The sequence below is a fragment of the Salvelinus alpinus genome, chromosome 3 (genome assembly GCF_045679555.1).
Source record: "Salvelinus alpinus chromosome 3, SLU_Salpinus.1, whole genome shotgun sequence".
NCBI lineage: Eukaryota > Metazoa > Chordata > Actinopteri > Salmoniformes > Salmonidae > Salvelinus > Salvelinus alpinus.
Genome location: NC_092088.1, coordinates 17,442,745 through 17,457,375, shown reverse-complemented (window position 1 = coordinate 17,457,375; position 14,631 = coordinate 17,442,745). Strand labels below are relative to the sequence as shown.

General features: G+C 41.6%; 1 protein-coding gene across 2 annotated transcripts in view; it reads left to right on the top strand.

Moving 5' to 3' along the window:
* The window catches only part of grid1b (glutamate receptor, ionotropic, delta 1b), a 407,959-nt gene that overhangs the window by 389,800 nt on the left and 3,528 nt on the right, over positions 1-14,631 (top strand). Inside the window, exons 13-16 of one of the 2 annotated variants that reach the window (XM_071391746.1) lie at positions 5,383-5,578; positions 8,182-8,348; positions 11,527-11,767; positions 13,025-13,163. In XM_071391746.1, coding sequence (XP_071247847.1) covers positions 5,383-5,578; positions 8,182-8,348; positions 11,527-11,767; positions 13,025-13,163 — 743 coding nt within the window. The remainder of the gene's footprint in view (positions 1-5,382; positions 5,579-8,181; positions 8,349-11,526; positions 11,768-13,024; positions 13,164-14,631) is intronic. The other variant, XM_071391747.1, reaches the window with a different exon arrangement.

The following is a 14,631-nucleotide window of genomic DNA, read 5'->3' as shown; positions in this document are numbered from 1 at the left end:
TACAAAATAGCTTCCAACACTCTACTCAGCAAACTGGATGCAGTTTATCACAGTGCCATTCGTTTTGTTACTAAAGCACCTTATACGACCCACCACTGCGACCTGTATGCCCTAGTCGGCTGGCCCTCGCTACATGTTCGTCGTCAGACCCACTGGCTCCAGGTCATCTACAAGGCTATGCTAGGTAAAGTGCCGCCTTATCTCAGTTCACTGGTCACGATGGCTACACCCACCCGCAGCACGCGCTCCAGCAGGTGTATCTCACTGATCATCCCTAAAGCTAAAACCTCATTTGGACGCCTTTCCTTCCAGTTCTCTGCTGCCTGCGACTGGAACGAATTGCAAAAATCTCTGAAGTTGGAGACTTTTATCTCCCTCAACAACTTTAAAAATCTGCTATCCGAGCAGCTAACCGATCGCTGCAGCTGTACATAGTCCATCTGTAAACTACCCACCCAATTTACCTACCTCACCCCCCATACTGCTTTTATTTATTTACTTTTCTGCTCTTTTGCACACCAGTATCTCTTCTTGCACATGATCATCTGATGATTTATCACTCCAGTGTTAATCTGCTAAATTGTAATTATTCGATTTATTGCCTACCTCATGCCTTTTGCACACATTGTATATAGATTCTCTTTTGTTCTACCATGTTATTGACTTGTTTATTGTTTACTCTATGTGTAACTCTGTGTTGTCTGTTCACACTGCTATGCTTTATCTTGGCCAGGTCGCAGTTGCAAATGAGAACTTGTTCTCAACTAGCCTACCTGGTTAAATAAAGGTGAAATAAAAATAAATACAAATAAAAATCTTTTAAATATGTCCACAGTTTCGGCCCCCGTCAGGTTCTCTGGCAGGCTGTTCCTGAGGCTGGGGACATAATAACTAATGTCTGCCTCTCCGTGCATCTTGGTCCTAGGCTTTAGGATAATTAAAAGGCCAGTGCCAGAGACCTACTGGTTACATAACTTAAAAACATCTGACATGTCTTGGGGTGCCCAATCGTGGATTGATTGAAAAACCAAAATACAATTAATTCTAAAACTCACAGGTAGCCAGAGCAGACACCTTAAAACCGGTGTAATGTGTGAAATACATAACCGTTTTATTACAAATTGGCAATAATATTTTTTTTAAACCAGGGTATTGTAAGCAACAGGTGAAGGTTGCGGCAGAGATGCACTCTAAAACCATTTCACTTTGAGCATTTTTCAGACATACAGTCCAGGCAGATTGCTAAACTGTCTAACTAATGATTGTATGCACTGCTCACTGGGAACTTGTCATTACATAGATAGACTGCTGAGTACTGTGACTGTCCCAGAGATAGCCATGCGTCATTGCTGACATATCTTCGAACCGAAGTACAATTCATTCGCCATGCCACCTCCTTTTCATTACTCTGGCACGTTTTGGTAACAAAGAGCAAAGAATTAACAGTTACTGGTAATGAATAGCTTAATTACAGTGCCTTCGGAAAGTATTCAGACCTCTTGGCCTTTTCCACATTTTGTTACGTTGCAGCCTTGTTTTAAAATGTATTAAATTGTTGTTTTTTCTCATCAATCTACACACAATACCCAATAATGAACAGGAAAAACAGGGTTTTAGAAAAAAATTCTAATTTATACAAACCCCCCCCCCCCCCCGGAAATATTACATTTACATAAGTATTCAGACCCTTTACACAGAATCAAGTCGTCTTGAGTATGTCGCTATAAGCTTGGCACACCTGTATTTGGGGAGTTTCTCCCATTCTTCTCTGCAGATCCTCTCAAGCTCTGTCAGGTTGGATGGGGAGTGTTGCTGCACAGGTATTTTCAGGTCTCTCTAGAGGTGTTCGATCGGGTTTAAGTCTGGGCTCTGCCTAGTCCACTCAGGGACATTCAGAGACTTGTCCCAAAGCCAATCCCGCATTGTCTTGACTGTGTGCTTAGGGTCATTGCTCTGTTGGAAGGTGAACCTTTTCCCCAGTCTGAGGTCTTGAGCGCGCTGGAGCAGGTTTTCATCAAGGATCACTCTGTAATTTGCTCCGTTCATCTTTGCCTTGATCCTGACTAGTGTCTCAGTCCCTGCCTTTGAAAAACATCCCCACAACATGATGCTGCCACCACCATGCTTTACAGTAAGGTTGGTGCCAGGTTTCCTCCATACGTGACGCTTGACATTCAGGCCAAAGAGTTCAACCTTGGTTTCATCAAACCAGAGAATCTTGTTGCTCATGGTCTGAGAGTCTTCAGGTGCCTTTTGGCAAATTCCGAGCGGGCTGTCATGTGCCTTTTACTGAGGAGTGGCTTCCGTCTGGCCACTCTACCATAAAGGCTTGATTGGTGGAGTGCTGCAGAGATGGTTGTCCTTCTGAAAGGTTCTCCCATCTCCACAGAGGAACTCTAGAGCTCTGTCAGAGTGACCATCGGGTTCTTGCTCACCTCCCTGACCAAGGCCCTTCTACCCTGATTGCTCAGTTTGGCCCTTGCGGCCAGCTCTAGGAGGAGTCTTGGTGGTTCCAACTTCTTCCATTTAAGAATGATGGAGGCCACTGTGTTCTTGGGGACCTTCAGTGCTGCAGAAATGTTTTGGTAGCCTTCTCCAGAGCTGTGCCTTCAATTCCTTCAACCTCATGGCTTGGTTTTTGCTCTGACATGCACTGTCAACTGTGGGACCTTATATAGACTGGTGTGTGCCTTTCCAAATCATGTACAATCAATGTGGTGGACGCAAATCAAGTTGTTGAAATAGCACAAGGATGATCAATGGAAACAGGATGCACCTGAGCTCAATTTAGAGTCCCATAGCAAAGGGTCTGAAACCTTATGTGACTAAGGTATTTGTTTTTTATTTGTCCTTTGTAATTTGTAATTTGCAAAAAGAAAAAAAAGTTGTTGCTTTGTCATTATGGTTTATTGTGTGTAGATTGATGAGGATTTGTATTGATTTAATACATTTTATAATAAGTCTGTAACGTAACAAAATGTGGAAGGAGTCTAGGGGTCTGAATACTTTTCGAAGGCATAGTAAATCACACACTCAAATCAGACACCTTTCAAGGCATCACAATGCTTCTCACAAGGCTTCGAGTTATGTCCAATCTCCTTGCGAGCTCAGTGAATAGTCCCTTTGGTTAACAAATTAATTTAGAATTGTTAGCACTCCTTTATAAAAACTTATTATGAAGTATGTTTTGACATTGCCTGTCGCCCTTATAGAAAGGCAACTATAAGAAAGGTGTGGGTGTAGATTGCTCTACAGGATAATGTAAGTATCAGGATAAGGTAAGACCCAGACCGTGTCGAAGTAACAATGTTTATTACAGCAACAGAGGCAAAGGTACAGGACGGCAAGCAGGCTCAGGGTCAGGTCAGGCAGAGGTCAGAAATACAGATAGGGGCAAAGGTACATGATGTCAGGCAGGATCAGGGGCAGGGGCAGGGAGAGTGGTCAGGCGGGCGGGTTAAGTGTCAGGACAAGCAACGGTCAAAAACCAGGAGGGCGAGAAAAAGAGAGGCTGGGAAAAGACAGGAGCTGACAGGACAAACGCTGGTAAGCTTGATAAACAAGACGAACTGGCAACAGACAAACAGAAAATACAGGTATAAGTACACTTGGGATAATGGGGAAGATGGGTGACACCTGGAGGGGGGTGGAGACGAGCACAAAGACGGGTGAAATAGATCAGGGCGTGACAGTAAGGTAATTCAAGTTCTAGACACTCCTTGATTGTTCTGTAAGTTTAGTGTTGCTAATTTCTTCATTACATAAAGCCGTTTTTCTCACTCTTTTTGAGAACAGAGGTGTGTATAAATTGTTTGTTGCTTTTTTGTGATACGCTGATCTGATCCAGCACAAAAGTGATTCATTTCTTTAAGAGTAGGTTTTGATTAAAAGTCAGACTTCCCCACCTTTAATGTTAATGTTAAAATAATGTCCCTTTACTTCTCCTCTTAAATGATTTCCTGTGCTTCCTCTGGTGTTAACTAACTAATAAGCAAACAACTCATCAGCATCATTATTTCCTGTCTAGAGATGCCCATAAAAAACTGTGCCCTCATTTCCCCTGGACTGTTTATACGTTATGACACAGCGAGTGTCTAAACAGAGCACTGCTATGTAACAGCTGGCCCACCTGCCAGTTTGGAGCTGTCTCACTGTGAGCATACATCTGACATCCATATAAGCCTATCCTCAGTTTACACTGTTACAAAATAGATTTGTTGTCACCCATGATGAAATCGGGGAGAGACTGTGGATCGGTCTCCATCTGTCTGTTCGTTTGTATTATAGTCATACTAGTCATATCTCAGACAGCACTGGCTTAATTTTGATGAAACTTGGGTGAATGATGTGTCTTGCCATACAGATCCGGCATTTACAAAATTACACTGATTGGCCCAAGGAATGAGCTATAGTAATTGAGTGATATTTGTGAGTCACACCAGAGAGGAAGAGTCGAAGCGAGAGGGATAACTGGGCCCAAAATCTGTCTTCTCCAGGAGGTAGCGATTTTTCCGCTCACCAAGCGAGGAGTTTTTGTGTTAAGGTCAATGAGAAAGTATAAAATTTGGTTAAAGGAAATGTTAAAAAAAATTATACTTCATAGTCATCATTTCCAGCACCACTCCAACATCAGATCTAATATGCGTTTCAGAATGATTAGGTTATTACAAGTGTACTGACATAAATAGGACACACGACATCCCGGCAACTTTCAGAAAAAACACTTTATATCAGAATTGTGCCTGTTGTTCACAAGCGTATTTGCCCACTCATTGATCTTGCCTCCTCCGACTGCCTTGTAGTCTGAGTACCAGTCTCTTTACCTAACATTCCACTCTTTGCTACTCTTTGTCATTGCCAAAGAGTCTTTGGCACGTGATATGGAGTAAAGGGAGTGGATTAGCTAAAGAGACTGGTACCCAGTCTGGTAACTGCCTTCCATTTTTTAAGACATTTATTTTCATTGTTAGAGCGGCCACTTGAAGATCTGGTCAATATAATGTATAATCTGCGGTCACGCGACAACAGAAATGTGTAAAATACATATCTGAATAGCCCAATGGGGGCGCTCCATCATTCGTGAGGTATGCCATGTTTGCTGTTGCCTTAAGTTAAGTTAACTCGTTTCTTTGAAATATGTCAATTCAGGAAATCAAGTTAAGTTGACAAAATCTACTATTACATTGGTAACATTTTGAGTAGAGTAACTCATCTTTCTAAATTGAACACCCATGTACAAATTACACGCATGTACAAATTACACCCGTGTAAAAAGCACCCAAAGTACACTTAACAGTGTGCTTTTCTGTACATACAATATCTGTCTTGTTATTCATTTGACTTAATGTATGTCTCCGTGTTCTTCCGTCTATGTCTCTACAGGACATTCCAGGACCTGTCCAGGCAGATGGACGTGTCCTACGGCACCGTGAGAGACTCGGCCGTCTACGACTACTTCAAGAACAAGGGCACCAACCCTCTGGAGCAGGACAGCACATTCGCAGAGCTGTGGAGGACCATCAGCAAGAACAACGGCCATGACTACTCTGTGTCCAGTCCCTCAGAGGGCATCCGCAAGGTAGGTTGACAAAGACAAGGCAGGTATATGCCAATACAGAGAGGATTCCTGAGTACAGGCTGGCAGGTTTTGCTTAGCTACTGTGGATTTTGACAAAAAGAGAAAACAGTCTTTCATTGTCATTTCTCAGTATGGAGTCATACTGTTCTCGCTCAATACTGCGCCTGTAGTTCCACAATATTTCAAACCAATTAGACAGGCAAATTCAACATTGTCTTTAACTATCTGTCAGTCTGAATAAACTGGAAGTGCTGTTTTGTGACATTTGTACCAATTACACTGGTTAATCTCATAAACTGCCTGTAATAAATAGCTAAGGACGAACAGCACTAGCACTTTGCCTACCCATAAGCTGGGAAGTACTATGACATATGTCTTCGAATTCGGTCTGTGTACACATTTTAATTAGCATTCTTGCATTGTCTTTTCTTTTCTCCAATGCAGTCAATTTCAATTAGCTACCAGCAGCTATTCTGACAATCTAGAGGAGGGAAACAGGGGTGCTGTTTTTTCTGTCACATTTAGTCTTTATACTGCAAAACAAAGGCTTTTTTTTCTCAAACTCAGCCAACTGAGCCTTTTAGCAGCACGGCAGATGTATTTGTGTTTGTCAACAGACAATGTCTGCCTTTGTAGCAGTATGTTTCTGGGTCAGTCCATTGAGGACTCACAAAAGAAGAGTGTGCAGTAAGAGGTAGCAATTATGTGGAGACAACATCAAAACACACATCACCTTCTGTTTCTGAGTTAAAAGGTTTTTGTATCAAAAGCGCAAGTTAACAAATAGCCCAGTCTACAATGAGAATCAACCTAGAAAAGAAACCTATACAGTAAATGGATTGAAGTGCGTCTGTTTTACCAAGGTACTGCATATTCATGAGAGTCCTACACTTTCATGGAATTGGGATACTATATTCATAGTCGTTCCCACATAAAATACATTCGGAAAGTGTTAAGACCCCTTAACTTTTTCCAAATTGTTTTACATTACAGGCTTATTCTAAAATGTATTAAATAAATGTTTTTCCTCATCAATCTACACACAATAGCCCCAAATGACAAAATGAAAACAGGTTTTTAGAATTTTTTGCAAATGTATTAAAACATAAATAATTTATTTACATAAGGTTTCAGACCTTTTGCCATGAGACTCTAAATAAAACTCAGATGCATCCTGTTTCCATTGATCATCCTTCAGATGTTTCTACAACTTGACTGGAGTCCACCTGTCGTAAATTCAATTGACTGGACATGATCTGGAAAGGCACACACCTGTCTATATAACGTCCCACAATTGACAGTGCATGTCAGAGCAAAAACCAAGCCATGAGCGCAAAGGAATTGTCCGTAGAGCTCCGAGACAGGATTGTGTTGAGGCACAGATCTGAGGAAGGGTGCCAAAACATTTCTACAGCATTGAAGGTTCCCAAGAACACAGTGGCCTCCATCATTCTTAAAATAAGAAGTTTGGAAACACCAAGACTCTTCCTAGAGCTGGTCGACTGACCAAACTGTTCAATCAGGGGTGAATGGCCTTGGTCAGGGAGGTGACCAAGAACCTGATGGTCACTCTGACAGAGCCCCAGTTCCTCTGTGGAGATGGGAGAACCTTCGAGAAGGACAGCCATCTCTATAGCACTCCAGCAATAAGGCCTTTATGGTAGAATGGCCTGACGGAAGCTACTCCTCAGTAAAAGGCACATGACAGCCCGCTTGGAGTTTGCCAAAAGGCACCTGAAGACTCTCAAACCATAAGAAACAAGATGCTCTGGTCTGATGAAATCAAGATTGAACTATTTGGCCTGAATGCCAAGCGTCACGTCTGAAGGAAACCTGGCACCTTCCCTACGGTTAAGCCTGGTGGTGGCAGAATCATGCTGTGGGGATGTTTTTCATTGGCAGGGACTGGGAGACTAGTGAGGATCAAGGAAAGATGAACAGAGAAAAGTACAGAGAGATCCTTGATGAAAACCTGCTCCAGAGCGCTCAGGACCTCAGACTGGGGTGAAGGTTAACCTTCCAACAGGACAACGACCCTAAGCACACAGCCAAGACAATGCAGGAGTGGCGGCTTCTCTGAATGTCCTTGAGTGGCCCAGCCAGAGCCTGGACTTGAACCCGATCGAACATCTCTGGAGAAACATATAAATAGAGGTGCAGCGAAGTTCCCGATCCAATGGGAGAAACTCCCCAAATACAGGTGTGCCAAGCCTGTAGCATAATACCCAAGAAGACTCATGGCTGGAATCGCTGCCAAAGGTGCTTCAACAAAGTATTGAGTAAAGGGTCTGAATCAAATATTTATAGTTTTATATTTAATACATTTGCAAACAATTCTAAAAACCTGTTTTTTCTTTGTCATTATGGGATATTGTGTGTAGATGGATGAGGGGGAAAAAACTATTTAATTCATTTTAGAATAAAGCTGTAACATAACAAAATGTGGAAAAAGTCAAGGGATCTGCACCGTGTCGGCCTTCTCCAGACTTCACATTGACATTTATCATCCTTTAGGTTCTATCATGGAAAACAATGTTATTGTATAGGCAGCATGTATAGCATCTGGATCATTAGCAGGGTCATTGATTGTCATTCCTCTTCAGGCGAAGAAGGGCCCGTATGCCTTCCTGTGGGACATGGCTGTGGTGGAGTACGCCGCGCTGACGGACGATGACTGCACCATCACCGTCACAGGAAACAGCATGAGCAGCAAAGGCTACGGCATCGCCATGCAGCATGGGAGTCCCTACAGAGACCTCTTCTCCCAGAAGTGAGCAACGCCACCAACCTCATTATACACCATCTATATTGTAACGACCCTGGCGTTGATAAGCATGATTATTGCTCCCCCAAAGGGAACTTGCTTTCCTGGAGCAGAGGTAACATGTCCGGCTTTGGAAAATCGATTCTGGCCTCGAAACCTCGTGCTACTCCCTCGTTTCATTACAATGGTTATGCATTACTGATATACCATCACTTTATCATCAGTTCTATTCAGTATCTTCTCCTCCTCACCTCTCCCTCTCCTTTCATCACCTCATCTCTTCCTTCCATCCCCTTGGGGAAATATCCTAAGTCTTAAGTGCATATGGTTTAACGCACACTTACTTTGATTCCTAATTACTTTCTCTGCTTCATAAAAGTCATAAACATAATCACTGATGGTTGACAGCGCCTGAGGTAATTGAAGGCCGTAATTGGCTGAGAGGTCATTCGGTGGTTATACTCATCCATTTTAGGGGGAGTTTGATGAGGAAATGAAAGGCCCACTAAGACAATGTTTTTATAAATTCACTTTGTAGTAAAAACACGAGTCAAAATGCTCTTAATAAAGGTTAGGACCCAGCTAGCACATAATGTTCTGAGAACCATATGTTTCTTAGAGCTTGGTTGTCCTATGGCTATTTTGCATACAACCTTACTGCAACTTTATTGGAATGGTGCAGGATAGTTACTTGGCTTTGGGGCATTCTTAGCACATTTAAGGAAATTGACAAAAAAACATGAAAAAACATGACATGCATGCTAGCCCCATCCTGGATGGACTCATTCCATGGATAGAGAACATAAGATCATAGTTTCAAATCGATCTGATGTTATGTCACAATAAAAAAATATATATTTTTGAATGATTAATACCACATTTCCATGTGTCCTATTTGTGCTTGGAGTTCAAAAAAGTTACATCAAAATAAGCTAGCAGTGGTATTAAAAGTGTTATTGAAATATTCAGTGAATGTTTTAAGGAAGTTATTCAAAAACCTCCAAATAACTTATAATTTCCTTCTCAGAACATTACTCAAACCTCCCAGACAACTTTTAAAGAACCAGAGTAAAACGTTCTCAGAACCTCCCTGCAACCTAAAAATAAACATTCCCAGAACAGGCAAAATGTTCACTTCTGTTGTCAGAACGTTTTAAAAATTGTTCAGTTTTACCCGTCAGGATACGTATGGCTTTGTTCCCACAACCAAAGTTGAAACCAAAAACATACTTTCCAACAACTTCCATGGAACCGAATGTGTTAGCTGGGGATTTACTACAGTTCTGTCATTCACAGAGGCTTAATGCACGATTTTAATGGCCTTCTCAGATGTTTAATGCCCTTATCAGATGTATACATTGCAGCACAGTTAGAATGTGGTCACATAATGCTATTCTTTTTTATTACTTCTCACTAAACCACCCTTGAGGAGCCACGTGATGTGTTTGATTTACAGAGTAGGGGATCACTGCAACTTATCCTTAAGGCAAGTTCAACTTTTATACTAAAAGTCCAGGTTACAGTCAAGAACACGTTTTATGTTCCAGCTGAGTTAGAGGAATTATTCAATATGAGTTAACATGATTCTGCTAATTATTTCCATGAAAATGGTTCATGATTCAAATTCATACTTAGACAATGTCTTCAAATGTTAACAACATTTGAAAATCTTTGGTCTTTTATTTGCAGTTTTTTCTCCTTTGTATTATCCATTGCAAATTGATCCCATTGCGAAGATAACAGAAGCCGGCAGATTTTACATGCTGATTGTCTAAATCTCTCCATAATCACATGTAACTAATTAGGACTGTGTATTGGCCAAGGATATTGGCCAAGCATATCCCCAAAATGAATCCCAAAATCCCTGAGTCTTGACTACATTCCCACATATCTTGTATTGATTCTTCTTACGTATAACAGTTCCGTGAAAACAACACAAAGTGTTTAGTCACACTATCTTTTAGTTAAGAAATCTTACTTTGTTCAACTCAGTGAAAATAAACAGTTTATGTTGTTTGAGTGCCATCCCAACTTCACAACCAGAAAGATCTGCCGTTCTAGTGAGTAAAACGCAAGTCTTAGGATAGGGACAATGATCTTTCTACAAAGTAGAACCAGTGTCAACCAGCTAGTCATGCTTAGATCAGGTGTGATCTGGGGCTCATGGAAGCCACACCTTTGATAAATCACCAGAGGTCAATGTGGTGGAACACTTAAATCCTCTCCAATCTTTTAGAGGTGTTCTTCATCAGGGCCCTTCGGAGTGCACACTTAGTATACAGGACCATAGCAGGGGAATACCGGGGTCAGAGCTTAAGCAATGAGGTCCTTCCATGGAAGATCTCCTATAATGCTTATCCCCACTGAACTGAACACTGTCCCCCTGTCTCTACTAATAATGGCCTGGATGAATATCCTCCTGGAAAATCCTGGGCTAACAGAAATAGTGGTGGTGGTGGGATGGTAATGTGCTTTGAGGACAGCTGGGATGCTTAGGGGGTAATAACAGGCTGAACCAGGATGTCATCTCCTCTACAGAGACGGATTCGTCTTACTTGCTACCGTCCCTTGTCCCATCATCATCATCATCCATTCTCCTCCCTCCATCCCTCCCTCAGCGCCCTCGTCTATCCATAACCTTACAAATTCGCCATGTGCTCCTTTTCATCTCAGAAATGACTGTTTGCCCACAGGGGCGGTACTCTGATAATGGTCTTTCCCGCCTCGCCACGGCTCCTTTTCTTTTAATTAAGCAGTTCTTCATTCTTGTTTTATTTTGGATTTAATTTGTGTCAGTGAAGGACTACAAAAGCTGACATTTAATGAAGTTTACTGTGTGGGGGTTTAATTCACTGCACAAGCATAATTCAACAAATCACTAAAACACTGTGCTGTGGGAATGGTCACAAATGAATGCTTTAATCTGCAGAAGATACAGCAGGTCTATTTTTACTTTTTACTTTAGTGACATGATAGCATACAAATGGTAATTATAATGCAACTAGGGTCCTAGAGTCCTTATTCCTAAAATCCTTTGTTTTGCAGCCTTCAAACTTAATACAACAGCCTGTTTTCAGGAAAGCTTCCTCTGCTGTTGTACTAAGTTTGAAGGCTGTTACAGAAAGGATTTTAGAAATAAGGACTTTAGGACCCTCTTACACCCATATATTTCCCCTCAATGCAGGATCCTGGAGCTGCAGGAGAAAGGAGACCTGGACATCCTGAAGCAGAAGTGGTGGCCTCGTATGGGCCGCTGCGACCTCAACAGCCATTCCAACGCCACGCCCGACGGGCGGTCCCTGAAACTACACAGCTTCGCCGGGGTTTTCTGCGTCCTGGCTGCAGGACTGCTGCTGGCCTGCCTGGTTGCTGGCCTGGAGATGTGGTGGAACAGCAACCGCTGCGGGCAAGAGCAGCCCAAAGAGGTGACCGAGCACAGAACCCGGAGGACAGGGCAACATGGGGAGGACACTACCACACTCTGCTTTAAGGATCTACAGTAGCTGCAGACCACCATTTAGTGGAGCTACTGAACACACAGTTGTAGATTGTGCTCAGATTGAAATACAATTTGGTCCCCCCTATCTATCACCTTCCCATTCTCTGAAACCAAATCCATCTGTTTTTGTATGGCATTACGTACCTCACACAGCTCACAGATGAAGACAAATCCCCTTTATTATTTTCTTACTAATATTTCCATCTGGATTATTGGTATTTTTCAAAACTCTTTGAATTTGAACATATAAATTGATGTGTGTTAATCACATCAATAAACCCTTTAGCTGCCTTCAGGATAATACATTTCTGAGAAGACGTCAGTATCGATTTTGTTTTAAGTTCCCCGTAAAATTAGTATTCCTGAAATAATCAAAACCCATTGATTACCAAGACAGCTTCCTTACCCTGAACTGTAAACACATTCACACTGCCTACCACAGAGAACACTTTTCATTGATTCTCGTTACACTTTCACCAGATAAGTGCCTGCTAAGCTGATTTACACTGATTACACCTTATGCATCAATGCTAGTTCACTTTAAGCCTTTCTTATGAGTTTAATCCACTCAAATTACTGCGATGATGTCAACATGATGTATACCAACATAGAGATCCTACTAAATTACTATTCTAATTCTATGTCTATCAAGACCTCTCACATGAGTGACTCTCCCGTGCATATAACATGAGACAAGTTAAGGCATGACATGGATCTCTAAACTAAAGTTTGAGCAGAAACTGGACGCTTGCATGCGTCACCCCACAGCAATAAGAGCCACTGTATCTGTCCAACCCAGTCCATAATTAAGCAATAAGGCACAGGGGGGTGTGGTATATGGCCAATATACCACGGCAAAGGTTTGTTCTTCTGCACGATGCAACGCGGAGTGCCTGGATACAGCCCTTAGCCATGGTATATTGGCCATATACCACAAACCCCCGAGGTGCCTTATTGCTATTATAAACTGGTTACCAACGTAATTAGAACAGTAAAAATAATGTTTTGTCATACCCGTAGTGTACGGTCTGATATACCATGGCTTTCATCCAATCAGCATTCAGGGCGCGAACCACCCAGTTTATAATCCCTAGTAATTCACTGTGTGACATCTTATTGCTATTATATGTCAATGTGGACATCCATCCGTTCTTATTCTTGACTGTTCTATGATCTCGTGCAGGTTACTAAGGATTACAGACTGGCAAGGGTTTCTGGTCCATTGACATATAATGAGATTACCACTGCTTCATCGGAAGGGAGGAAGGACATTTGGACAGAGAGAGAAAGAGACTGGGATGAAGCAGAAGCTATTGACACAGGTCAGAATAGAGCTCCTAAGATCTGATTTGTGCTGCATTAAAGGGGCACTCTGCTCTGTCCGACTGGGCTTGGGGGGCCATCTTGATCTAAAACTCCACAACACCATCTTTCCCATCATTGGCAATCCTCCTATTTTCTTATTCTGTTCCTTCTCCTTTTTTGGTTAGTTTTTTCGTAATGGTTGGATGCATGACGCAGGCTTGTCTGTCACCCTCACCTAGAAACATTGTATGGGGAATAAGAGAAAGTTAATTCAGTGACATTTTCTATGAACTACCTCATTATGACGCTTTATTGTGCCTTATACTATAGACAGTGCGTTATAACAGTTGTTATAAGCAGTGCAGTACTCGGATAACGGCCTTTGTAAATGCATACATATCTCTAAATGTGTTCGTAAAGTTTGACGCAGTTGGTGTATAGAATGTGTTACAGATACAGAAATCAGCCACAATACCACAATACAAACAACCACAATACAGGACCTACGGAGGACGTTTTGAAAACAGCTTACTCAAGCCTAGATAAGTCATTCAAACAATGTCAGGCTCACCATGGATGGATAGAGTGGTTTTATAGTTTTGTTATAAGAGTTGTTTCTGCATTACGAAAGTTTTCACACCGTAGAGCATGGTGTTATTTCCTCTCAATTTAAATCAACACACTCTTATTAAAACACCGGTGCGGTGGTTTAATTTTAGGCAGCTATTTGTTTAGGCGTGCCGCCAATGCAGCAAGATTATAAACATATTTTAATGAGGCGCCAGTCTGCTAAAACAATAGCCTTGGCTGAGATGTTTTAATTAGCTTAGGGAGTTTTTTATGATACTGGATTGATACTGCCGTAAATTAATTTCTATAATCAACGTCTCTGTTGATAAAGTATTCAGAACAGATCATATCAAGATACATATTTGTACATTCCGGAAGATTCCAACTGATGTGGGAAACACTGTTGTTTGTCTGGAATCTAATGTATCAAGATGGATTAAGTTGCTTAGTAACGTTTAGGATCTCATCTAGAAGACTTTGTTTTCTGCTTTTAGTTGGGAGGCTGTGGTAGAATGTGCTTCTGACAGGCAGTTGGTATTGACTAGAGGAAGGGCAGCCGATGCGCTGTAGAATCACAGTGGCGTTTAGTTACGCGGTTTGACGCAACACTTATCTCATTGAACGTTTGTGTCTTCTGATGGTTAAATTATTCAACTCTAACACATACAGTCTGGCAGTATGAGAGGAGTAAATGTTTTTTTTTTTAAAGTATTTCTGCATCTATGTTGCCAAACAACATCCATTATAATTGCATAGTATTTCCAGTGCATTAGGTTAGTCTCTAAAATTGCATGTAGGCATGTTCCTACTCTCCAATATCACATAAAGATGATTGAAATATAGGACTTCTTCATTTCCCAGTGTGCAATATAATCAAATATTTTTTCATGTGTAGATCATGTAGTAGATGAGCAT